Below are 27,653 nucleotides of genomic sequence, written 5' to 3'. Positions count from 1 at the left end.
ACACTTTAATCCAACAGGAAATGGTGACTTTTCTAGGCCATTGGCATCCTGGTTTAAAAAAAAAGACTGCACACCTTTTCAGAAAGTATATTTTAAATCAAAGCACTATTAGGGCACAGCTCTTGCAGGCTCAGCCATTTGGTGCTGGTGAGCTAACACTCAGGCAGTCTGATCTGGAACTAAGTGGCCAGCTGCAGAACCCAGTCTTGCCTAAACTAGGAGCAAACAAACCCCTGGTGCAAGGGTACTTCCAAATCAATGCTTGGAGAGCTCACACTGCTTGAAGCCAGAAGCACCAGCAGGTCAGGGTGTACAAACCACTTCAAGTCTGATTCCACTTTTCTGTCCCACTCCTCTTTTAAGGAGTTGCTGGCAGGTAACTGGTTGTTTCCATGTCTTGAGCACATCAGTGTCTGCAGATGAGTTGCATCTACCTTATGTTTGCCTTGTAAGAAAGGCATCCTGTACCTCCACAGTTTCCACCTGGGGTTCAGAACCACCATTTGCTAGGTCCTATTATGAACTGCATTAACCTCCCCTGCCCAAAGAATCACACTAAGACAGTAAAGCAGGCTCCTTTTCTCCTTAGTATGTACCCCTTTATATGATTCTAGTATTAGTCTAGCTCATAACAGCAGATAATTAAAAACCTCCTCACTTGTTAAGTCTTGCTTTTGTTTAATATTCATTAAATAGCTGATTAAATTGAACCAGTTAAAAATCAGCCACTGCAACAACCCCTCCATTTAAGAACAAAACTCAAGTCCTAGACTGATGAAAGAAATAAAACCTGAAAGTCTTTACCACCCTAGAAAAACAGGAAAGCAAATATTTCCTTACAAGCTGCTGCCTAATCATTTTGCTATGGTCCTCATAAACAAGTGATATTTTATACTTTTATGAACTCTTATCCCATTATTCTTTCATGGCAAGCACTCAAAATTAACTGTAGCAAAACAGTCACTCTATTAAAGAAAAAAGTTGGGTTTTTTTCACTTGCAATACATTGTGTTCTATTTCAAGCCCAGTTTTCCGTCTATAACTTAGTCCTAGTTGTAGCAGAACAAAATTCCAGCTTTTATGACAGAAGACTTTTTTTGATCAATAGAAGTCAGCAGCAAAAGCGTTTGTGGTTTTTCTCTGGAAAGCATTTGTGGCCACAGGCTCAAAGAAGGAAGAAAGGGAGGGGGATTAACTCTTCAGTGAAGGTCAGAAACATAATTTAAAAGTGAACCAAGAAGAGCAGCTGTGTCTGTCAGCACAATCAGGATTACCAGCTGGAGAATTTACCAGCAGTATGAAAACAATGCACACCAGATGTCAAATGTTGCAACTGTGAGTAGGAAAGCAACTCTGGGCATGGCACTGTCATGTTAATACTCATTACCAGACAGATTTCATATTTAGCATTTATTTATTAATTGGACATTACCAGGAAGAAACATCAACATTTTGAGATTCACAGTCTAAGTCAGGCAGGTGTGCACACTGGAAACATTTAACATCCTTTATTCTCAGTTATTCTTCCAGTGCAAATGCAAGACAACAATTTTAAAGCTAACTAGCAAATACTAGAACATCTGTGGTTGAACTTGCTTTAGTTTCATTCAGTTCAGTCTGAGCTTTTAACTTCAGTTTGGACTTTCTTTCAACTAAATCTGAAATAAATATAAAGAAAAGAAGCAAAACCACACTGTCTTCCATATATAGCTATCTGGAAATAATTGTACCTAAGTTATTCAAAAATGACGCAAATACTTCACTTACACCTCTACCAGCACTTCCTTCATCAGCTGCTTGTTATCTTTCTTGTCTTTCTGGGGCATTCTTGCCTTTTTTTTCCTGCACATTTTATGCCTTGAAGATGAACTCATCCATTTCAGTGCTTGAAACAGTGACACATCAGTTTTGCTATGTAAAATATCTGATGCTGATTTTCTTCTTTTGTATATTCTTGTATTACCTTGGTCACACCCCCCTTTGCACTGATGCCAACAGAAACCATGACTGTCCCTGCTGCAGCTTCTCCCACGTCCATCCCTGTTCTCCAAATATCTCTCCTAAATGCTTTAGTTGCTACACTACAGTACTCTCATTTTTCTCCCTTCCATGCTCTTTCCCCAAGAATGGATGGCTCATCCACTCATACATCCAAGGAGTAATCCCTACTCCTTGATCATGATGTGACAAAATTTTCCAGTTTTCATTGTTAAATTCAATTTTAACATAATATTTCTCTCATTAAAAATCAATTATAAGTCCCCAGGAAACTGAAAATAAGGATGGCACTATTGGAATTATTTATCATATAGGCTATTCTAGGAACTTGTTTGAAGTTTGTTTTATATCTTCCTTGATGGTGCAATAGCTTTATCTGAAGGAAGACATGCTCACGGAAAAATATGGTACCAGCATAACTGAATCAAGATGAATAAAGTTATTCAAATGCAATTACTGTCAGCAGAGGGAATGGACATGTGCTCGTGGCACCTTATCCTGACATGGAACATATGTTAGTATAGGGCTGTTAACTGCTGCAATTAAATAAAGAAATTAGAAATGCCTGATCAATTGACACATTTAGCTGCTTATGCAACCATTACTTCTGCTCTCTTCAAGAAAGAAATTTCTTGTATATTTCATTATCATTAATTCAAATTCTCCTTGGCCTCTGCACTCATTCTACTGTATTACAGCCTATTCCTCATGGCTTACCTTAGCTTTGCCATCCTGTGCAGACATGTATCCAACACACATGCTCTCTGTTGTATGGCTCCACAGAAATTCCACTATAAAGGAAAATGCAACAAGTTACAAAAAGGCCTTGGTTTAAAACACAAGATGTAATTTAACAAGACTGGTGTCTTGAGGAACAAATATAACAAGGATAAAAAACAAAGAACAAAAGTGATTACATCTCAAAAGAAACAGCTATCAAACAACCAAGATTTTCCTCAGTATTCAGTGTCACACACTGCAGAACTTTTACCCAGAATGAGAATGTTACTTGGATGATAGGGAGCCTCCAAGATGAGAAACACATCAACTGAAACTGCAGTTAAAAACTGGACCAACTACTAAAGCAGTGGCCTATTCCACTCATCAGTAAAAGCTGATAGAACTTGCCTTTGCCTACTTTGAGCCCAGACAAAAGCACACTCCAAGAGCATAAGCCAGATGGACAACTATCAACAGGTAAAAGGGGATTTGTGGCTTAGCTGCCCAGGCAAGATACAGGCAAACATGCAGAAATAGTCAAATTTGCAATATGGGAATTGAAGATACAGAGCAGGCAGGAAAGACATCTGGTAAAAGCAAAATTATCCTGCAGACAAAGGAGGAGAGGTGTCTGATGGAATCAGAGTAACATGCACAATAAGAAAGAAGGATTTCTGGCAAAATTAGAGGATGTCCTGGATTCAAAAATATGCTGAATTACAAACACCCCCATTCTTTGTGGAGAGTGTAAGGAGCACCAAAGGTAAGAGAGGAAAGAAAGATGAAGAAGAAACCCCTATCAAAGCACTCTCAGGTCTGATTACCTGTGCTTCCAGTACCAGGTATACATCATCAGCTCTCTGGTACTGCACTCACAGCTAATTTAGGATATCAGTGTTAAAGACCAACTGTCATGCTTGCAGTGATAATGTTTAAGAAAGCTAATCACTGCTCACATATATTGTTAATGCCTGTTATTCCAGTGATGTGCTGTCCTGAAGTCTGAAAGTGTCCTGATTTATCAATTGCTTAACAGCCTGTTCCAGTAATCTTTAATTGCCTGGCACATGTGAAGGTATCTTTATGTACACAAACACACTCAGCTGCAACACAAAATTCAGACAAAGAGGACATTGTTTATATGTTCAGCTTTCCATCAGTGTAGCTTTATAAATTGCCACATTGTTTTCTTCCTGCTGTCTGTCCTGGTCATTTTTATTTGTGTTCATGAAGTCCACAATTTGGAACAGGGGAAAGGAAAAGAATAGCTGATCAGAATTCAAGGCATTTCACAGAATTCTGTAAAGGGATTTTAAGAAATGCACTGAAGCACAAATTCTTCCTCTGGATTATGGGAGGTGTCTAACATGAATTACACAAGATTCCATGAACAGACATTTCCACATATTTCTTTTGATAGTGACTTGCATATTGCAAAGAAGCATCACACTAGATGGGTTTAAAACTTTTACTCATTCCTATTCCTCACATTCCTTTAACGTGGCTGATGAAGGTCACAGCCTGCTGAGCACACTTATCCTTTGAACCAATTCTCCTTGCATAGCAATTAAACCAGAGCAGGAGATCAAAGCTTAGATGATCCCAGCAAGACTTGAAGATTCTGACAGATATGCAGATATCATCATGAAAGAAAAATGAACTTCATCGAGGTGTGTGCTCTGCTCCCCCGTAACAGATTTGTGACTGATACCACCAGAGCTGAATAAAAAGCTTTCAGAGAGTGAAACACATCCACCACAATCAATGTGTGTTCAATGGGACCAACCTCTCTGTGGCAACCCCAAAGGCTCCACTGTCAGTGAAAGCATTTTCCTAAAAAACAAATTGAATCTCATCTTTCAATTTTGATAAGCTGGTAAACAGTTCAGGCCAAATACCCTGAAAATATTATATCTTGGCTTTTGATAACTACCAAAACTAGCCTGTACTAGCACAAACCTTGGTTATTGTTAGCCACTACAAATAGGGAACTAAAATGAAAATTCTAAATTACATGTGAAACATCTTCAGATGAGTATATTTTCAACCATTTAACAAGTTCCTTGCTTGTAATTTTTCTCAATACTGAAAAGAAATAAAGATGATTCCTGTAACAAAGACATGAGCATTCCTTATTCTATACATGAAGTTTTTCAGTATTAACCAACTTATTTTCAGTCCAAACAACATAAACACTACATATGTTTAATTATGTATTATCTCTGCATTCATTAAAAGGGAGGAAGTTTCCATGGTACAGAAAAAGTACTGTGTTACAGCTAATCTCAGTCTTATTTCAGTGGAAAGAAAACCAAAAATCAATGGACAAATAGCCTTTACTTATGATGTATAGTATATGGGGATTTTATTAATTAATTTTTGAGGAAAAAATGCTAAATCATTAATAGAATATGTTTTCTTATATGAATGACAAGCATTGGACAAATAGAAAAAATTCTCTCATTTCCAAATCTCAGGAATTGAAGGTTAGGTCGATCTTGTTTGTTCTTACTTAAACAGACTTGTATTTTTGTTTTTTTTAACTCTTTTTTTAAGGATAGAATTTATGTTGCAGGATGCTGTTGCTCTAGATAATGTCACAATTGGGTAAATAATAATAAAGTAGAGTATTATACAAAGGAAAAACACTTTAATTCTGGTAACATAGCCCCGATCTGTACAAGACAGGTCAATGTGACCCAATAAATAAGCACACAGCTCCACATCTGAGGAGCACCACAGGAAAGGAGATGGCACAAGTGTCATCCTGGAGTAATTTATGTGCCCCCAACCCCAAATTCCTTCCCTTAAACAGGCTTTACTGTCTCAGGGTTGTATTTCCACCCTGTTCTGCTCACAGACTACAGCCTCCAGTTCCCATCTGTTTCTCCCACACCAACTATGTTACAGTTCTCCATAATGCACTTTTCTGTCATAAAGCAGCAGGACAGGGATTGTGTTTCCAGGACAGAAACAAGGATAAAGGGATGTAAAGCCCTTTTGGAACCAGCCAGCCACTGATGGAGGCAAAGTCCAGGTGATTTCAGTATGAGCAGCAGAAACTCCTGTTTGGTGCAAATGCGAATAGAAACTGTGACTTATCTAAACAGGTTTTCCTGGCCATTACCAAGAATAAACAACCATAAACAACTTTCCTTATAAATTTTAAGTGTATCCTCCAAGTTCACCCATTTTCTTCTGCAAAAAGGAGGAATAAAGAACTTTTTAGGAAGCATTTTTCACAAAGAAGCTACTGAGAAACAGTAAACAGCAACATGCATTACTCCCACCCATAAATGCAATTTTTCCTATGAGGAACACATCCTGCCTCACCACAAGCATTATATCTATACCATAGATTTAGAAGGATCCCACAAAACCCTCTGAATGACAATTCTGCCTAGAAATAATGAGTCAGAAAGAATGCTCTTTTCTGGAGTTTTATTAATATTAGCCTTGTTTGTTCCCTATTTCACTTCCTAGATTTTTATCATTTCAATGTCAATTCCTTTTTTGTTTCCTCTGTGGCTTTCAAACATGCACAGAGATTTTATTTCACCCTTCATGTTGAATTAACACCCAGCTGAATTAAAAATGAGTAAGAATTCCTTACCTAGTAAAGTTGGTTTTTCCTGTGAGGATTCAGGCTCTGCTGAACACCTGCAAGAGCGGAGAACTATCACACCTCCGAGTACACCATCTTCATTGGCTAGAAAAGGTGAACCTGGGCAAAATCATTGGGGAGAATTACTTGCAATAGGAATAGTTTCTTGGGCATTTATTTTTATTTTTTTTAATTTGACTTTCTGCTTTTCCTCCTTAATCTTGTCACTAAGGGTTGAAAAGACTGACAGATCAAACAGCATTTTTACAAAAGCATTGGTTCTCTTTTTCCTAGTGTCTCAAAAGAATAATTTTCTAGAATGTTAATCTAGTAATTCACCAGTAATCAAAAAAATGAAGAGTTGCATGGAATAAAACAAAAATATTAAAAATTACATTTGTGAGTGCAAACCTATTTGTTCATGGACCAAAGAAAATAAAATTATGAAAAATGGAGTGTCAAACTGAAAAAAGAATTGTGATTCAATACTTAGCTCTTTCTGTTCTATAATTAATATAAACATAGCTAAAAATCAAGCAAATTTAGGTTACTTTTATAGTTTATTCATTTTTGCCAATTTAAAGCCCTTTGTACAGAGACATCATCAAACTGCTGTGCTGTCTGCCTTGCTGTTTGATGAAGACTAGCAGAAAAGCCTAAGCATCCTTTTCACAGTGGCTCCTCTGTTGTTAATTTAAGACATAGGATATAAAAGTCTTCTATCAGAAGCTGGAAAAGCTTTAAAGTTAGCTGAACTAAGCCTAAGGATTCTTTCTCTGGTTTGCAATTTGAAATAAGATTCCTATAGCTTTAAATGTGGAAACAATGGTACAATTTACATACAATTTAAAATGCCATGAGCCACAAAATTAATCAAGTTCTTGTACTTAGGCCCATAGACATCCTAGTTACACATCTGCATTATACTGTCATTTAAAATTGAACATACAATTGCAACAGCCATTTAATGTAATTCTTTTCAATTCTTTCTTTTAAACAAATTAGTGTGCAGACACTGTAATTTGCCAGCCACAAGAACTTTAGAGCAGATCTATTCATCAGACTCCTTTAACTTGCCCACAGCCATTTGTATGATCAGAATTACTCCTTTAATGCAAATAACAATAACAAAACAGCCCAATAAAATCTAATTTTGAGCTTCACCATAAGGAAGACTAAAAGCTTTATTGTGTTTTCTCTGAACAGTAGAGCAGCCACCTTCAAAAGTGATACAAGGTGGTCACAGCAACAGAAACCCACGTTGCAGGAAAATAATAAATGCAGTATGCTTAATGAGAAGTAATATGTTATTTGATCTAATGGAAACAGATATTATCTTTAAAGTGCCACTTGCTTTGTAAAAGAGCTATTACTAGTTACAGTTACACCTCCTGTATTACTCACTGCCTGTGACCAAATCCCTGAGAAACCAAAATGCAGCCCATGATAAGGTAATAGATGACAAAACAGGAAAATAAGTTTGGTTAAAACAGAAACACAAGGCTTGGAAAGTTGTGAAGAGTTTTACCACCCAAGTCAAAATCAGGCACTTCAAAGACAATGCCTCTACCTGAACTTGGTCTGCAGACCTAATCTTACACTAAACTGCACAAATGATTTAGGCTCTAAGCCATGCTGTGGCAAAAAGTCATTGCAAAGAGACAGAAAAGGTTCTGGTTTGGTTTTTAATAAGCAGTTCCTCCTTGCCTTTCAAGGGCTATGAAAGAGTCTTCCAAGGTTCTAGTGGAAAAGACTAATTATCTCTTTAATCAGAATGGTTAAAAATGTTCTACTTCATCAGAACAAAGCCAGCAAACAGTATTCACAGCAGAGAGAACATTCGAGGCCACAGTAAAACACTGGGACTGTATGAATGCACATAATCCCAGACAGCAACTACTGATTATAGAGTTGGTGCCACTGAAGTCTTGTTCTAGAAATGCTTCCATTAGTTTAATCACTTCTTTTTAGGGATTTTGTTTCTCCCACACTCTGAAAAAATAGATGAAAGAGAAGTCTGTAAATAAGTTAATTACATATTTCTTAATTTTCCCAGTATTTTTGTCAACTATGCCATCATGACTGATAGAATTTTCAGGAATCTGAGAAACCTGTATATCATCTTTTTAAGTCTTACAAGATTTAGCAGGATATTTGTTTCCATGTAGAGACTCTGCAGCAAAACATGTAACACTGCATTTTCATCAAAATTCTTCCATTTTTACAGGGATTTCTTTGCAAGAACAAAATATTCATCTCCGGCAAAACACAGAATAAAAAAATACCATCACTCAAAGCAAGTGTTTTGTGTAACTTATTTGGAAAGGGAGTTTAAATAAGTGATTTAAAACTTGAGCTTCAAGCACATAAGAAAGTCTTCAGCTTACTACTTCATCCAAAAAGATTCTCAACCTCTACATGAACAACTGCGAGCCCCAGTTCTGTCAGCATAATTACCATTTATTTATTGACATTAAACATGGTGTCCATTATATTGCCCTAAGTATGTACACAATTGTTTTCTGAACAAATTACTTCCTTCAACGATTATGCACCATGGAAGCTTTATTACCAGTCCACAAAACTCAAAGGCTTTGAAGACCAACATAGAAGTTGGAAGACTGACTGTATTAATTCAGCCTCTGCTGAACTACACTGTCACCCTACTGCAACTGGAGAACTCCAGAGGAGGATTAAGTTAATAGCACTGCACCTGGTAAAAGTGTGATAAATGTCTTAACTTCAATATCCATAACACACAATGGATGGGCAAGACACTGGCTTCTTTAAGAATGACACAGGTTGGGCCCTTGGACTAAGAAATGTTGGTTATGTCAGGTGAAACCAGGTCACACTGCACTAACTTTGTAACAGTACAACTGGTGTGAAACAAAGATGAATAAAATGACTTAAAGTGACTTGTAGCAGGTAACTTGAATTGAGTATTGAACCAAATGTCTTAAAAGTTTGTGTTATGCAAACAAAGCAAGGATGATGGGAGACATTATCTCTCCTACAGACAAAAACATAGCCTTGTTTGTCCTTTTGATCTTCTACCCCATTTCATCATCACCTGCAGAATGAGCATTACTCTGGAATGGTGGGAGAAGTCTGAAAAAAGAACAAACCCCTTGTTTTCATCTCCAAACACAAGCAGCAAATGAAGACACAGTCACTTGCAGTACCCCGCAAAGATTCAGGATCGTCCCACCCACGCCACTTGCAAAGGCCACCCTGCTTCCCTGCTTCTGTTGGAGGCTGCCACTCCCAGAGACATCAGAAGCAAATTGTGTGACTACACCCTCACCCATCCCAAATGCCTTCAGCAGCAAGTTCAGCTAAATCATCTCAGTGCAAAATCAGCAACAATACAGTGTATGTCTCCACTGCCTAAGTTGTGGGGAATCAACCTCTAAAAAGTGTCAGTAAAAACCAGTGGCATAGATGAATATTACAGTATTCTACATTACAGTAAATTCAGGCTGTTTCTCTAATCTTAAAAATCAGACCCTAAGCCAAATTAAATACATGCTGAACAGCACATTGTTAAAAGTTACTTATTTTCCAATTAAGGCAATTTTTCAAAAATGTTAAAAGAGGGATTCAAATATAATAGCTCTTTTAAACAAGGATCTTTCTAGATATGCAAATCTACTGATGATGATTACAATTATGCTGAAGAGAGCATTTTAACAGAACAGACAGTGTGAATGAGTAGGTCAAATGGTAAGCAAAATTCCAGGCAGCTGAATGCTATGCATCCAACATTAAATCTGTAAAAGTAAAAAAGCAGTATTATACTTTATTTCTAATGAGAATCTATGTACAATACACAGGAATTAATCTGAGTGTTCTCAAAACACTGTGAATTCAAAGGTTAGGAACATATTTCATTTAGTTCTAAAACTCATTTTGTTACAGCCAACCTATTGAGAAAAAGAAATAACAGAGCAGACTTCTGTAAAAAATAACAATATAGCTAATGATTTTTTAATATATTCATTTAACTAGTATTTTAAGAGGAGGAGAAAAAGTGGAACTAAAACACTGCCACATATATTTAAGGCAGAATGATTTCTCATTAGAATGAAAAAGTGATCTGTTTCCCTACATCCTACACCATTTTGTCTCTCTCTTTACTCTTCAGAAAGAGAGATTTGCCTGTACAAATTCAAAATTTATTTAAAATAAAACCAAAATATGCCTACTAGCCAAAAATATTGTTTTCCACTTCAATAAAATAGAATTGCTGGATAAATCTTTGATCTAATTGCTTGCTAATGACAAAATCACAGAAACCTGGGGCTTTAAATATCGTTTTAAGTCTCATGAAGCTCAGTGTTGCTTTCCCAGTTCCACTGGCATACCACTGAGGAATGTGGCATGAAAAATCCAAAGTAAAACTCCAACTGCAGCATTAACTAATAATGTTAGCACTGACTGGCCACACCAGAGAGATGGGGTAGAACAAAACCAAACAAACCCCATATTTCATTAGTTGTGGTCAAATCCTCACCTTTCCCAGTCACAAAACTACATTTTACAAAACACATTTCTCTCCTTCAAAGCTCAACTACTCTGTTATTGCTATGGGACATACAGAAAGCATGATCACCTTTTTATTTATGTATTTTGCATGTTATTCATCTGTAGCAATGGTCTCTCAAAAACAAGCAAGTAGGTCTTCACAGCAACTCCACATTGACTGATCCCATGAAGTTCTGCAAGAGCAGACTGAGCTGAACACTATGACCCAGGTTCAGCCACTGATCAGGGATAGAACCGAGTGATTTCACAAGTGTTAAAACAAATAATGGGTTCATCATTCAGCCTTGCTCTGGAGGAGCTGCAGTTACAAGTGAAGAACCCTTTTTCTTCAGCATCTCTTGGGAATTAAAGCTCTTGCATGATGAAGATTGTTTCCTCCAAATCATGGGACTGATATGAGTTGTTCACTCCTGAACCTTTCTTCCCCATTTCTAGTTACTGCATAGAGCCATTCTAGCACAGATTCAACACTAAGCTGTAAATGAAGTGTTTTATTTACACTTACCCAGCTGAAGGATGAACCAGCTGCTCATCACATGTTTTACATTCATACTCATCCATAGCAGTGAAACCATTACCAGCTTCATTGTTTACATCAGGTTTCAAAGGCTTAAAAACTTGGGTCTAGACACTGGTGTGGTTGTGGTTTAACCAATTAAATGCTCCAGCATCCCTGAGTTTTAACAGAGGGCAGTTAAACAATCCTAAACCTTCCTGTGCACTGAATGAAACTCTGACTTTTTCAGGTCAACAGGTTATAGATCACCTCAGCCACTGGACTGTCAGCTTGTGTACAGAATGTGGTGGAAGTGAAGCTGTTGCCACTCTGCTTCTGCCATGTATCCTGCTAAACTCCAAGGTAACAACTGAAATAAACATGAGAGGAATATAATAAGCACTAAATGAAGCCTGATTTTAATTTCATGCACCATTATTTGGTGAATGTTTAAGCACAAGCTGTCTTAAGTCACAGGGCTTTATATTTAATGATACATTTAGTTCCAACATCTATATTGAATTTTTAAAGAAGCTGCAAGGGAAAACACCTGCACTTCAAAACTTTACAGGGAAGATGTTAAGAAATTAGATAAGTGACGATACCACAGACCAATAAAATCCCAAAGCTTCTGACATGGAGAAGCATAGGGAGGACCTATACAAATCCTTGTGGAACATCACCACGTTGTGTTTACGAAACTTCAGGATCACTTCATTCTCTTCTGGAATCTTTTCCTCTGTGTCATGGAGAAGCACAATAATGCTTCCATAGTTTGTTTCCTCTGCTAGAAAACCATAAAGGATACTACAAAGCTTGTATAAAGCAAATGCAGCACCAAAGGAAACTATAATGTACTATAAAGTAACTATAACACTGCAATGCCGGTCTCAGTCTTATTAAAGTACCAGGCTTTTTCCTCCCCAGCAAGCATAACTAATAATCAGGAATTTCATATTGTATGATTCTTAGCTGTCCAAAGCCCTGCTCAGAAGAGAGGACTTTGACACTAAATTTCTAGAAGTGTCAGCCTTAACCTTCTGCTATTACCCTTCTGCAGACTTCACTCAACTGAAACACAGTTTAAAAACACAAGACTAGAGAAACGTATTTCCACTAAGGAAAGAACAAATATTGATTCCAACTACATCTTTCAGCTCATTATTTTCTAATACTTCATAAGAAGTTTTAAAGTACCATTGGTAATGCTGCCATTGTTAAAAGCCCAGATTTCCCGCCAATGAGATGACACAAATATTTACTCTTAAGTCTACATTCCACAAACTTGGCTGCATTTGAAAGGAATGATGAGTAACAAAATCCTCTGTTCTTCTGTTTGGAAGGTATCTGTGTTTACAGAACACCATTCTTTAACTGTGAACCAAGCCTTTCGTGCTCTTTGACTAAAGATATGGAACTTATTCCATTTTAAAAAAAGTCTAAATTTAATTTCTCTCACCTCTGATTCAACCATCAGTTGTGCATTCTCCACAGTAAGCTGGCTCTGAGAAAGGATGAGAGAAGCACATCTGACATGAGTTTGCTCATCACCTGCTGTTTAAACAGCACTCACTGTCTAAGCCAGGCATTCCCTAGCTGGAAAGATTCCCAGGGCTCTGCAGACACTTGGAGAGTCCTGTAAACAGGAAGCACCAATCTGATGGCAACTGCCAAAATCAGCTGTTCATTCCTCTGATACAAGTCATATACATTTCGACTTCTGATAAAACATTCTAGCTCACCTTTGTTAAAGGCTGTGTTTTTTTTCCAATGCCTTGGTCCATTATAATTCTGGTGACAGTTTGAGAAGACCACAAAGCAGGGCTCTAAGGAAGGCAAGGGAAGCACCCATGCCATCAGCAGGGACTCCATTAGCCCATTTCATCCTGGTGTTTCACAGTAAGAAATCCTGCACCATCCCACACATCCTGTGCTACCAACTAGCACATCACCTACTAAAAGCCACAGCAAAAAAACCTATTTTCACATAATGCACATTTTTAACTGTTGCACTGTATTTGCTGCATGTAACTTTGCATTCCATCTGCGGAATTGCCAAGATCTCCAAAATTTCTCTGCCAGCTACTAACTCAATACTAGGTCTCACGTAACCAGCAAGATGCATCCGGATTTTGATGTTTTCCTCGACTGCTCTTCATTCACAGGACAGCTAAACACAAACTAGATTTTATGTTTTCTAATCCAAGCATTTCACCTACACAAGAAACAAAGGTGGCTGTGACTTTTTTCCCTACATCAGCACTGCCCAGAGAATAAATTAGCAGATACATTCCTGCTGTCAGGCAGCAGAAGCTTGCAGTGGGAAGTTTCTGAAAATACAAGCCAGACGTGTCCTGAATCAAAACTAAGGAATTCCAAAGCATTTATATAAATGTTATATAAATGTTTTCTCAAATTTTCTTTTCATGAAGGGCATTAATTTGATCCTGTCTCTCTCACTCTTTCATTTTCTGCTGTTTTCCCAGGGCAATAACAAATCACGCTGATATCCTGGTACCTCTGTCTGTACAGCTCCTCTTTCTCTGCAATTGATAGCTCAGTTGTAACAATTTAATTGAATAGGCTTTTATCTCCAACAGAAACATTTTCACATTTCCATTAAAAAACACAATGTATCTATCACATAGGAGCCAGTTCATATCTAAATGAAATCATCTGTTATGCAAAGCGGTGTTATACAAAATATGTTTGCATTAAACAGCAAAATGAGAATTGTGTTTTTTGCTAACCATTACCAAACAGAACAAAGAAAACCCAGAAATCTCAAAGAAACTTAAAGAAGGCACCTTTAACTAAAAAATTTTAAATTTTGGGCTTTTATCAGCCAGTCTCTGTGAATTACTTCATCAGTAGCTGTCCATCTCGTGTGTGTACAAGCCCTCATATGAAACTGCAGAAGGGTACATACAATTTGGGCTTGCTTTTAGTACCCTCACCACAAACAGCACAATAAATTTGGAGAGTCTGGACTAAAGATCTGACTTTCCTAAAGTTAGGCCACTTCCATACAACATCTGCAAAGTAGGCTACAAGATAGCAAAGCTATCATAAGCATCCTTTCTAAGCACTTCTGGGTACACAAATTCCTAATTTTGTGCCACTATGCACTGGAATGAGTGATTAAATTAAAAAAGCTACATTTTTGCTGCTTGGATGAGAATCTTTTTGGGGAACACACAGTGTCCTGCACTCTTACAACACCTAGAAATGACTGCAGTACAGCAGCAGATTATCAAATGCAGTCTTCCAATGCAAAGGTGACTTCCCCTCAAACAATCAAATGTCAAAAGCAGAATCCAACATGGATTCAACACTATAAAAATAAACCAAGAAACTGCAATGCACTGCTTGCCAAGACCAAGGGCATCAGTCCCTGGGACCCCAAAAAACGTGTATGTGTCCCTCTTTCTGTTCTAATTAAAGTATCAGAAAATGAGCTTTGGCAACACAGTGTACAAGTATTACATTACCCATAATAAATTTTGAAGATTAAAACTGTCTGTGGATTCTAAAGCTTGAAAAATTTTAAGGGGTATGAAAACACTGCAAGTCAACATATATGCCACAAGCTTCACTGGAATTTTTAAAAGGGCAAGATTTTATGGTTATTTTAAAAATTCACATTCATATTTTGCTTATGACTTGAGGAAAAAAAACCAAGATCTATATTTACAAGAAATTGAAGACATATGGCACAATTCTCTTAAAGAAAAAATTGTTTTTTTAACAAAGTCCATTTCACTTTTTCAAGAAATTAATTTTATGATGCAAATAGCAATGCAAAATCTTTCTGTCCAAAGCATTTAATAAGAGCACGAAATGCTTTTGAGTTCTACTATTTTTAAAAGGGTTAATATGATGAAGAATTTTTACTAATGCTCCTCACCCTCAATTCTAAAATATGCAATTGTACACCACAGGCCATGATTCAGACAGGAAATTCTTTCTTCAAACCTCTCTGGGTATTCTATGACTCACATAACAATTGAGGTATTTCCAAGGGTTTTCCTTTAAATTTCCTAATATATTCTTCTGTAGTTTAACATTTTTCAGATGTAACACAACACTAAATCTGAAGCCAACTGCAACACAAGGCTTCAGCAGAAATCACAAGCATAAGTATCTTTATTTAATAGAGTTGCTTGCATTTTCAATGACGTTGGGTGACATTTAGGGCTGTATACTCACCAATAAACTTGTTTTGCATAGTCTCTAGGAGAGCTTGGTGGGCATCCTCTGTTTGCAAAGCACATGAACATTCTCTGGCCAGTATGGTCCGGACAAGGTGCTCTCCACAGCCTAAAGAAATATTAAGATTGGGAATAGTCAAAATAAAGATATCACTATGAAGTAATCCTGTCATTAATTTACATCATCACATTAATTTGGCTGTGATGATGCAAAATAATGACAATTTCTTCATAGTGATGCATATGACAGGTTTCTGCCACAGATTTTTATTTTGTAAAAATGTTGACACAGAGTCACTCAAATTCAACTAAGTCAGTGGTTTTGTCACAACTTTCCTGAAATTTCAACTGCACAGAGTTATAAACCAAACAAAAGTACAGAAAGAAAAAAAGTGACACTGTCTCTGACTTGGCATCTCTATCCAGATAGAATCCTCTTACTAATCTTTCTCCTGGGAATGATCCTTGCATGCAACTCTTCAGACTTAGAACAACTTCAGTGACACAGTAACTCCTTTTGCATGACAGAATCTTCTACTTAGTCCATCTGATTCAGCCTTTTTGCAACAAAGGAATACATTAATTCACCCATGCTTTTTTGCACAAGTGCCTGGTCATTGGACTCCTAATACAAATTCCTGTAATTTTTAAAGGTTTGTCCTTAAGAAACTAAAAAGCTTCTGCAAACAACCACTTTTTGTCTCAGTGCTTTCTGCACCTATCCTCTGAAACCTATTTTTGGTGAAGTCTAGCAGGTCATTGCTGCTATTCTTTTTCTGTAAGAACACTTTCACACTTGCTGTTTTTTCTCCTCTACCCTTTTCCCTTCCTCTACTGTGCTTTGGCACATACAGCTGCAGCCAAAAGGCACCATTCATGTGTACTGGACCAACCGGGCTTTGCTGGACAGGAAAACTCACTGCTGATACCTTCTCCACATAGACCAAGGTCACTATTTGTACCTCCTGTTTTGACTTTTTCCTCAATGGAAGGGAAGCAGACAAAGCAGCCAGAAGAGGTTTAACCAAGAGCCAGGTGAACTGTATTATCCAGTTAGGAAAGAAGAAAACATAACTAATGTAGAGTTGTAACATAACAATGATCTCAAATTATCTACATGTAAGTGACTACATTTTGATCAAATTTGTAACTTATCAGGACTTAAAACTGCATTAGACACCAGAATATACAGAGATAAGTCAGATATAGCCTGTTCATTATTAAATATAATTATTTCTAGCATATTTCTCATTAAATACAACAAGATGATGGAACATACATAGGAACCATAAAAAAACCTGCTATAATCCAGTTGGACTTATTAGCTCAGGTACAGAACTACATAAATACACCTACACAGCCTCCAGAAACAAATTCATGGCTGGAAACAATCTAGTTGTTTCCAAGTGGCAGGGAGCTGGAGCTGGTTAGACATCAGACCTAGGCTGGCTTCAGACAAAGACAGCTCAGTCTCCAAGGGTAGCAAATACTTGACTGGAAGAACTAACAAGCCCAGAACAGAGACACTGGCTGAAGCCAGCCTAGATGTGGCATAAAGAAAAATTTAATAATTAAACCCAACCTAAAGTGGCTCCAGCACAGCCTGCTGAGTCTCTCATCGCTGTGTATATGCTGAGTTTAGAGCACTGACTGGTTTGGGTACAACATGGCACAAACACGTTGGCAGGTCTGGCACTGTGTATTGCAGCTGCTCACTGACTGATTTCTAGTTCTTCTCACCATTTTAAACCCTAATTAACATGGCAACCTACTCAAAAAATCTCCCTCTCTGGCTACTTGTCACACAATTATACCCTTCCCCTTAAATGCACAGTGAGTTTCCACTGTTCTTCAAAGACTGCTAATACACAAGGGAAAAAAAAAATACCCCCCTCATTTTCAAGATTTAAAACCCCCTCAACAAACCAAAAAAACACCCTCTGGAGTAGTATGGATACATAAGATGTCAGAGCATCAGCCCAGAGACCAGACTCCTGAAAAATTGTGTACACATGTCCCAAAATCCTGCTATGTTCAATCATCAAAAAAATACCTTGGTCTTCAGTTATGTGTCCCTGCTAATGGGCAGTGTCTCCTAATTAATACAATTCAGCTAAACTGAGTTGTTTGAAGTGGGACACTTTGGCATTGAATCTACATACAATTGGCACAACAGGAAGACAAAAAATTCTTTGTATAGCAAACAGATTGAGTAAAAACCAGTTACAAATTTAGAGGAAAATGAAAGAGCCAAAATACTACAACAGTTACACAGCCAAGGGAAGTTCTTGAGAGCACAAAGGAAAAAGTGTTTTCATTGAGATTGTCAATCTCTCAAGTTAATGAGGGAAGTGTCCTGGTTAGGAGATAATCTTCAAGAGGCTTTTGCAATAGAGCAACCTCAGCAGCTGCTTACAGGAGAGTCTGTCCATTCACTTGCTTCACTACACCCACACTCAGAAGCTTCTGTCCACAGTAGAACTGTGAGTTATCTACTATTTATTCCAAAGTGATGGATGAAGAACATAAAAAAACCCCACAAGATGCACTTTATCCACCGATCACAACATGGACATCTCTTTTTTTAAGCTAAGAAACCTCAATCACTATGAAGTTTTGCTGTAAAGAACAAAACTGACCAGGCATATGCTCCAGCAAAAACTGAGAAAGATGGTTCTTTTCTTGAAAAAATCTGTTAGTACCTTTAAAATATAACATGTAATACCTTTAAATATAACTATATGAATAAGAAGCAGGGGACTTAGAATAGGAATCAAACAAATGAGACACAGAAATCAGAGTGAGCCTATGCATCTCCAGTACATCAAGTAATAAAACCAGATGTTACTACTTCACAATTTTCAAGTATTTCCTAAATTGGCATCAAAAAAACAATGGCCATTTTTTAGCATGACGTACAATGTTATTTCCCCCCCAAGAGAATGACTTTATTGAAGAGTTCCCATAACATCAAGTCTCCTCCAAAAAAAAATCAGAGAGAGAAAACTTAATATGGGTTAAGAACAGCTGCAGCCCACAGATGTGATCCAGGATCAACCACAAGGAAAGCAGCTTTGCAATTCTACTAACACATCACACATCTCTACATCCCCACAGACAAAGTCATTTTTTTTGTCATACTTATGTCAACCTATAAGGCAGCAAACTTACAGACTGCTGCTGGCAGTGTATGTAAAAATCTTTCAACACATCAGTTGCAGGCAGTCTGCAGGGACAGATAACTAAGCAAAACAATTCCCCTATTTGGAAATGAAAAATTTGTTACTGTAGTTTTTGATGTAGGAGCATCTATTTTTGAAGAAGAAAAAAACCCCCCCAAAAAAACTAAGCAGTGTTTCACATACTTTGACCAGATACAGGCTGAGAAGAAGAGTTACACTTCCTATTATCTCAAGTCAAAACCAAACTCCTTGCAGGTTTAGCAGATCTATACATCTGTATAGCCTCTAACTGGGGATACACTGTAGATAATAAAAGTACTAGGCACAAAATGAATATATACATTACTACAGCAATCAAAACTGATTTATAACTTACAATATAAAGTTGTGGGTTCAAATTTATAGTTCCAGTCGCTTTAGTCTAACCACCAGCATTAGCCAACTTCCAAAGAAGTTGTATTAACATGACTCAAGACAGCAACTCCAGTGAAAGCTACTTAAACACATTTCTAAATCATGTACACAAGTTGATGAAAATGCAAATCTGGTTCATTTGCTTAACTATCTCACATTATACTACATTTAACTGCAAGTGTTAATACATTTGGCATTTCTTTCACTGAATAGTACTACAACCAAACCAAGAGGGACTCCCACTAAGAATTTTTCAATTCTACATTAAAGTCTCAAATACATTTGTTTTAGTAACTTTCCTGTAAACAGAGTTTAAATCAATTTATTATCCTTTCCTAGTCATGATGATGACTTCTTCAGTAACCTGAAGCTCATTATATTTCAGAGATGAGTATTTTGCAATGACAGACAAATGCTTCCCTAAGACTTCACACATGAGTGACTCAAAAGGAGATGACTAGCTGGAAAAATTTACTGGGTTAAATTAGTGCTTCACACTGAAATAACTGTTTCATATAGTAAACAAATTATTTTCTTAACTCAGTAATATTTTGCAAACACCATGTTGCTTACTTGTAACTCCACCACTGGCAAAAATACTACTGTTGGAACTGCTGCTGTCCATGTTTGTAGGGCTAAGTACAATTAACTGCCTTCCTCTAGGATTGCTACTGGCAAAGGAAAAAAGCTTCTACAGAAAACAAATAGTTTACAGACACTATTTTGATAAATCATGCCTGACAAGTTTGGTAACCTTCTACAATGAGGTTACAGCATTAGAGAGTAAGGGAAGAACAACTTCCATCCCTGGAAGTGTTCACAGCCAGGCTGGACGGGGCTTTAAGCAACCTGTTCTAGTAGAAGGTGCTCCTGCCATGGCAGAGTCTTGGAACAGGATGATCATTAAAGTCCCTCCCAACCTAAACCACTCTAAGATCCTGAAAAAATTAAACAGAAACATACATACAGATATTTTGATGCAAGTTTCTAGCCTCCTAGATTAAGAGGAAAGACTATACAGATTCCTAAAGGCTCCAGGGATATATGGCAAGAGATTCTTATGACAAGGGAAGGAAAGAAGAAGGAGGCTTAATAGCCACAACACCTTTATTTTGTAAACAAACTACAAACCCAAACAAAACTCTAAAAGATCCCAGAAAACCTGTCTTCAACCAGAAGTTTCTACTCCCGCCTGAAAATTATTTGAAGATCATATACAAAATCACTTGAGGATCCTACAGAAACATCAACACTGATCTTCAGAGACACATATCTTGGATCATGCCACAATACAGTTTTTAATGCAGTCTTTCTTCCAACATGCCAGGCAGACCAACAGTGAAATACAATTTCCCTTTTCTGTGGGTATTGTGAAATGTGTAATTTCTGATAATAATACAATTTTACCTCCTATTCAAATATTCCTCATTGATTACTACAAGAATTGCACAACAGTCTGGGAATCTATGTGTTTGGGGTTTTTTTTATAGTCTCTTTTTCTTCTGTTATCCTACAATAATTTAGCTGCTCTGAATGTATCAGTAGACCCCTCCAGATACTATTTCAGTAATTACTTATTTCAGTTACTTATTTCAGTAATTTCAGTATTTCTAGCAGCAGTAATTTGCTAGTTAGCCTATACACAACTTCCATAACAACCAAGTTACTGGGGGTGGGGATATGATGTTTTTGTTTTCATTTTTTAAGACGGTTAACATCTTCAACTTTTAGCAATTATATTAGATACTGTCTTACACTGCATACAATTCTGAAAAAATGTAAGAAATCTGAGCTATAATTTTTAAATGTTAATCTTTCTGTACTAAATGGTAACTAACACTCATTTCACAGGTTGCACAAACCTTAACTGGCTACAGGCTTGGCTCAATCATTTGAGCTTCATGCAAGAAACTAAGGATTAAATGACTGGATTTTTTCCTCAGCATAGTGACTACTCAAGAAGATTTCTAATTCTTGAAATAACCACAACAAGAGGAGAAAGAGCCCAGCACAATATAAGCTGAACATCCCATACAATGCGTGCTCTGCATCTTATAATGTTCCTCCGATGGAAGCAAGATGGCAAACGAAAGGAAGGCCTTGTGCAAAGCGAGGGCCTCCGAGCAGCGTGTCAGAGAGAAATTGTTTTTCTGCTTCTTTTGATGGGAGATGCTTTCAAGTCAGGAAATTAGAAACAGGTGTGCCAGAGGGCACACACACATCCATGCACCACACTGAAAAACACGCGTTTTCAATTTTCAGACATGAAAGAGGCTCCTGTTGAATGGAAGGAGAAATGAAAATCGAGTTTGCTTTCTGCGAGCCACAAGCAGAGAGCTTATGGAGCTTTGACAGGCTGCAGGAGCCCGTCTAGCTATGAAACACACAGTACCTCGACACAAAGTGTTGGAACTTGTTTTAAAGGAGTACAGAATGGAAACTTGCATTACTCACATGCAGTCAAGAATGGAAAAATTAATCTAGTTTACTCCGCTGCCAAAGTATGACTCTTCGCTTTTCAGAAGCTAAAGACAGAAGTTACAGGTGATCTGTATTTTATCATCCATTCTTACACAGCGCAGTCTGAACCTGGCCCTGTTGTTCCTGTCCTGTTAAGCTTTGATGTTATTTTCAGTTCAGCAGTAGTCCCTAAAGTGTCAGTTAACAAGTTAAAGAACTACTATTTCTGCTTTATTTCCTGGATAACTTGTAGTTATGCCTAATGGAAACACAGTGAAACCTGTATTTCAGTAAGCTCTGCTCGTCATTTCCAGCATCCCTAGAAAAAGCTGACTAAAAACTTGCAAGGCAGTGATTTTAAAAAACAAAGTACAGTACAATAAAAATATTTAGTTAGCAAGACACTGATGCAGGTAGTTACATATTGAAATAAAATTTTAATGTATAATTCTCAAAAGACAAAATGCTGCAGTCTGCCAGAATGCACTACGGTGTTAAATTAAATTTACATAAATTTTAGCTTTTTTTACTCCTATCAGATGCCGTATCTTGTCTTCATACTAGCAGGGGAAATTTTTTAATTACTGACCTACTGCCAGAAAAAACACCTGCAAAGTCCAGTCCAATTCCTAAAGCATTGATCCTAGAGGGCTCAATGGAGCACATTCCTGCTGCAGACAGAATATTCTTAGATGATTTACCTGCTAAGAAAATGCAATGGAAATTTTCCAAAGGTTGAAACTTCAGTAAATTTGGGCAGGTTTCAAAGATAACAAAAGACAAATTCAACATGCAGACAAACTTGTGTCTACAGTATCTTCTCAAAGGAAAAGTAGGAAAACACTTATGTTTCTAAGTTTTTAATATGGGAAAAATAAACTAAAATCACTCTAAAGAACAACTTGTTCAGCTTTTTTACAATTTTACAGATGAAAAAAAAAAAAAAGGTTAGAGAGATACAATGCCAAATGAATGAATCCTTAAGTTCTAAACAGTGGTAAATGGCAGATAATTTCTTTTAAAAGCTTCTTGTTTGAGTTACCATGAACAAACAGAATTTCAGATGTACCTCCAAGAGAGGTGAGAATGAAGAAAAAATGTAGGTCCCTTAAAGAAGATGTACTTCTTACCTTCCTCATTACATTTAATACATTTTGAAAGACTAATTTCAGTTAAGGTGTAAAGAAAGAAGCCAACTCTTTTCCCCAGGCCCTCCTCAGAAGCCTTGCTGCTACTGATCTCTGTAAAAACACCATACCTCTCCAAACTACATCACCTGTCATACAAAGCTTACAGGGAAGGAAGTAAGACAGTAGCTTCTGTGTTTGCTAACTAAAGGTATAAAACCACTTACTCCCAATCCCTGAAAAGTGTTAAGACACAGAAAGGGAGCTCAGCCAGCCCCACCATCTCCAATTCACTTTCTATCCTTGCCCCTGTTTCAAGCCACTTGGGCAAGGCACAGCAGCAGGGACAGGACTAAGAGTGCAGAGCAGGAGCTGGCGCTGCTGGCCCTGCTACAAAGCACTGCTGTGCGAGCACTGGGCCTCCTGCAGGAGGCTACAACTTCCACAAGCCTCTGCACCTTCAAGCCTAATAGATATTATAGCATCAAGTCCAATTAAAATTTCGAGAGGCAATAAGCACTCTGATTATTGTATCCATCCAGTTCTGCTTCCCAACAAGCCTTCCGAAGGCAATTCAAACAACCACTCTGATCATGCTGAGGACAAACCCCTCAGCTCTGAACACTGCAATAATTAATACTGTGTTAATTGACTGCTTCCCAATGCTACCATTCCCAAATCAGCTCTGCCTAAGGCTTCCTCCCTCTTCTCCCAAGCTTGTGGTGCTGCTGAGTTAGTTCACACACCACATGCTACAGCACTGAAGCCTCCCAACTGCATCTGTACTCAAAGGCTGAATGAACTCTTGACAGAAACATTCACTCCACAGGTAAATACTGATCTGTCTGGAGACAGACCTCCTCTTCCTCCACCCTACCCTCTGGTTCACAGTAATGATGACATACCTTTCCTCCATATGCAGCTGCTTCATCTGTGATGCATTAAATTACCTCTTATTCCCCAAATCTTACAGGGCCAGACTGATTTTGAGAGATAATACATATGTCTACAAAGAGATTAATTGTATCATAGTATTTATCTCACACAGAGTAGCTCAAACAATCTGTACAGGATGCAAGATTTGCATGTGGAATTCCTCTGGGCATTGGGAGCGTGGACTCAGAAGGACAGGCCAGACAGACAATGCTGCACTTGTGCATTATATAAGGGCTAATAACACATACAAGATTGAAGCAAGATTTATAATCACACTATAAATGTAATTAACTGGCACAGGTTGCCCAGAGAAGCTGTGGATGCCCCATCCCTGGAACTGTTTGAGGCCAGGCTCGATGGAGCTTTGAGCAACCTGGTCTAGGAGAAGGTATCCCTGTCCAGGGTCCAGGGTCTCCATCCATCAAGGTCCTTCCAACCCAAGCCATTCCATGATTCTACAAAACTGCACTGGCCAGGTATTCACTCACTGGATCCTAACACAGCCACCACTACCCTCAACAAAAAGGAAACACAAAACTGAAGTTATGCATTACAAGTCAATTTATTTGCATTAAAGCTTCCCTGAAAAGTATTTACTCTGTAGATTTGCACATCACTGTGGTTTGTTTGCAAAAGGAGTTTTCAAGTAGGAATCTGCAAGTCAGTGGCTTCCATAAGCAGACCAAAATGCTGGCTTGAGGGCATAGCTCCATAAACAATTTAACAACCACAGCCCATCTCTGCACAGGTGTCATTCCTGTTTCATTCTATTCCAACATTACCCATTCCATATTTCCTGCAAAAGCACCCATAAGACACACAATGAACTGGAAACAATGACAGATGTGGACACATGATTTGAGCAGAAAAAGGTGGGGCAAGGAAAAGTGAATATATTAATTCTCCTATTGACATTGATTTCAAAAACAAGAGAAACCTCCTTGAGCAGGGGCCTGGACTAGATCTCCAGAGGTTCCTTTCAAACTAAACAATTCTGTGATTCTTCACAACACAAAGTGTGTTTTTTCCTTCATGGAATGATGCATTATATACACAAATGTATATCCAACACAGCTTTTAAAGTATTATGATCTAATCTCTGCCTTCTCATAAAAAGCCTTTATGAGAACAGAGGCCACTGCTTTTCTCATGAGACCTTACCAGTATTTTTAGGATCTTGGTGAATTCACCAACACAAGAAACTGTCAAGGAAGTTTACACAGAATAAATACAGTTTGTACACATATTCCTAAAACACTGCTGTTTTCTCTATCTGATTTTCATTCCATTCAAGAAAAGATTCTGTGCAGGGGAGAAGAGCAAGACATCACCACTGAAAGACTTTTCCCAGAATCCTCAACTATACCTCATAAATAAATCTGGTATTTCCAGAAATCTGATATCCCTACTAACTTCTCAACAAAACAACTCTGGCTTGGCCCTGAAACCAAATTATGTTTGTTAGCATCCTTAATTTTTCTGAATGAGTTCAATGTATTTCAAGCTTCTACTCGTTCTTTGGGATCATAAATTAGGTTGCATTTTAAATCTCTCTAGGATGATCTATGTGCCTTTCTTGCATCAAATAGTCTCTTCAAATACATTTTAGTAAGAGCTGGAGATTTTGCAGAATTTCTGCATTTTGTAAAACAATAATGCAAGACCTTCTATCCTCAGAAAAGCACTATTAAAGATTTGCTGGCTTCAATGGCTGGTACCTAGACACAGAACACACCCATCCTTTCTATTCTATTTCCTGCTGTTGTAAAGATGAAAGAAATGCAAGACATCAGTCTCTACACTTCCACCCAAAAATTCCACTTAGGGTTGCATTTTCAGTGTCCTGCATTAGCTGTTACTGTAATTTTATATTTATCTTTATATTTACTGTTAAGGTTCTGTATATCCAAAGAGAATGATTATTTGTCAATTTGTCTCCCAGGAGAGATACAACCTGCATCTTACCCCAGAAGTTTTACTTTTGGAACAGTTAGTGAATGAATATTCACAATCATCACAGATATTCCAACTGGGTGAGAGATTCAGTGTCACACTGGATATTATTTTGAATGAGAAGAATATGCACAAAGTCTTTGATTCTTATTACGCTCAGGAAAAAATGGGAAATGTTTTCTCAAAGTAAAGCCAACAAATGGACTATTGTTTCTCCTGTGGTTGGGTTTTGTTCACAAATGTTTTCCCTCCAAATAATACCCATCTTCCTGTGTTTACATTCATGCACCAACAAAAAACACCCACTGAAGAGTTCCTAGCAGCCTTACGAGGGTGGTTCTGGCCTCTTTTTGGGGGGAGGTGGTGGGAGTGTTTAAAGGGAAGCCTGTTTTGTTTGTGTCTGTATGCATACTTGCACAGAAAAGCTTTTAAACACCACAGAATTGGCTTCTACTACGTCCATCCAAAAACCCAGTTTAGCTGCTAATTACATTTACACTAAATAAAGGCCACTGGTCATGCTCATCTCATCTAACAAGCTTTCACTCCATCTCTACCATCACTGCTGCACAGAATGGCCCTTGCACTGTTATTAGATGGCTTAGCTAAGGTTGCCCAGGTATCCTGGCTGTGCCTGCAACTGCAACATTCTCTAAATTTCTTGAATTTTAATACTGGTTTTGAGATACTTAAATTCCTGCAGTGTTTCTCGTTCAGCTGCCAACAAAGTCCCACAACCATTTTTCCCCAGTCAAAATATTAATTTTAATATGATTCAGAGTTTATACATCAAAATGTCTCAAAAAATGTATGGGGGAAAAAAATCATAAAGGCTTTACTTGTTTAAGAAACAGAATTTCAGACTGAGAGTTACAGAATAAATTTTGGATTTAAGCCCCCCTAAATCCACAGTCATTTCTAAGTTTCACCATCTCCCTCACTGTGTTTTTTAGAAAGTCTCCATCTTTTTATTTCAGTTGTCCCAGGCCCTGTTAAACTATAACCATAAAATATGAGTTTTACAATACCCTGTATTTTGTAAACCTTGAAGTAACTTTTGAAAAGCCAAAAAATAAAATTAAAAATAAAACCAAAGACACTGTGGTTAAACAACAAGGCCAAGTGACTGTTAGAGGTATGAAATTACCATGCAAAAAGTTGAAGCCATGCCCAAACAAGCTCAGAACGACCACCTTTGGCACATTCAACATAAAAACATGATAAAAATAGCCAAAAATATTTAAGAAACAACTTGCTATAAGCCTTAAGAACTAATACCAAATCCTTCCTGAACAGGCAAAAGCAGGAAGCCTCCCAGCAGCCACAGGGCCAAAACAAGGTCCAAGATGTCTTCAAATAATACACAACCATTGAAAGAAAGCTACAGGAACTTGGAATTACTTTTAAGTACTTGTGTGGTAACATTTTCCCCCAGCCTGCTTTTTTTGTTCTAATAAGGCAGGTACTGAAAGACACTGAAGCTTCAATTGGAGGGTTTTAGAAGAAAATGAATAAAAATTCAAGAATAAAGCCTGTTGTGTTAGAACTGTGGCATTTAAACTAAAACTTTTACTTTTTCAAAGACATTTCTACAAAGGTAACCACAGAATAAAACTATTCCCAGCAAAATTTAAATACCTGGTCTTCTGAGAACAGAATGAAATAAGCAGTTTTTAGAAGTCACCGTGACCTATTAGAACAACCATACCTCCAATTTATAAAGTCCCAATATCACAAATTGCCAGAAGCCTGGCTAATGCAGTGGAGGTGCTTTTCCCAGTCCTGTACATTTCCCTGGAGATCTGCAAAAACTGGAGACAAGCCATCAAACTGTCTGGAGCTCTGGTTCAACCCAATGTGTCCATTCCATGTGGATTTCAATGTCCCAGAGCTTGTACTCTGCCTATTTTGAATTATTATTCCAAACTCTCCTTTCCCCAACCTGTACAGTCTCTAGTTGATCATCACTTCCAAGACCCAAAGACACAAACAATTTCTTAAGTA

The 27,653-nt window shown here is 37.6% G+C and overlaps 1 protein-coding gene across 4 annotated transcripts in view; it reads right to left on the bottom strand.

Annotated features, from left to right (window-relative positions):
- TASP1 (taspase 1) overlaps positions 1 to 27,653 on the bottom strand; it is a 78,540-nt gene that overhangs the window by 8,935 nt on the left and 41,952 nt on the right. For all 4 annotated transcript variants that reach the window (XM_058836194.1, XM_058836193.1, XM_058836196.1 and 1 more), the window contains exons 11-13: positions 15,576 to 15,686; positions 6,332 to 6,442; positions 2,716 to 2,789 (exon numbers count right to left, since the gene is read on the bottom strand). In XM_058836194.1, coding sequence (XP_058692177.1) covers positions 2,716 to 2,789; positions 6,332 to 6,442; positions 15,576 to 15,686 — 296 coding nt within the window. The remainder of the gene's footprint in view (positions 1 to 2,715; positions 2,790 to 6,331; positions 6,443 to 15,575; positions 15,687 to 27,653) is intronic.

The sequence above is a fragment of the Poecile atricapillus genome, chromosome 3 (assembly GCF_030490865.1).
Source record: "Poecile atricapillus isolate bPoeAtr1 chromosome 3, bPoeAtr1.hap1, whole genome shotgun sequence".
Taxonomy (NCBI): Eukaryota; Metazoa; Chordata; class Aves; order Passeriformes; family Paridae; genus Poecile; species Poecile atricapillus.
This window is presented reverse-complemented; position numbering and strand designations above follow the sequence as displayed.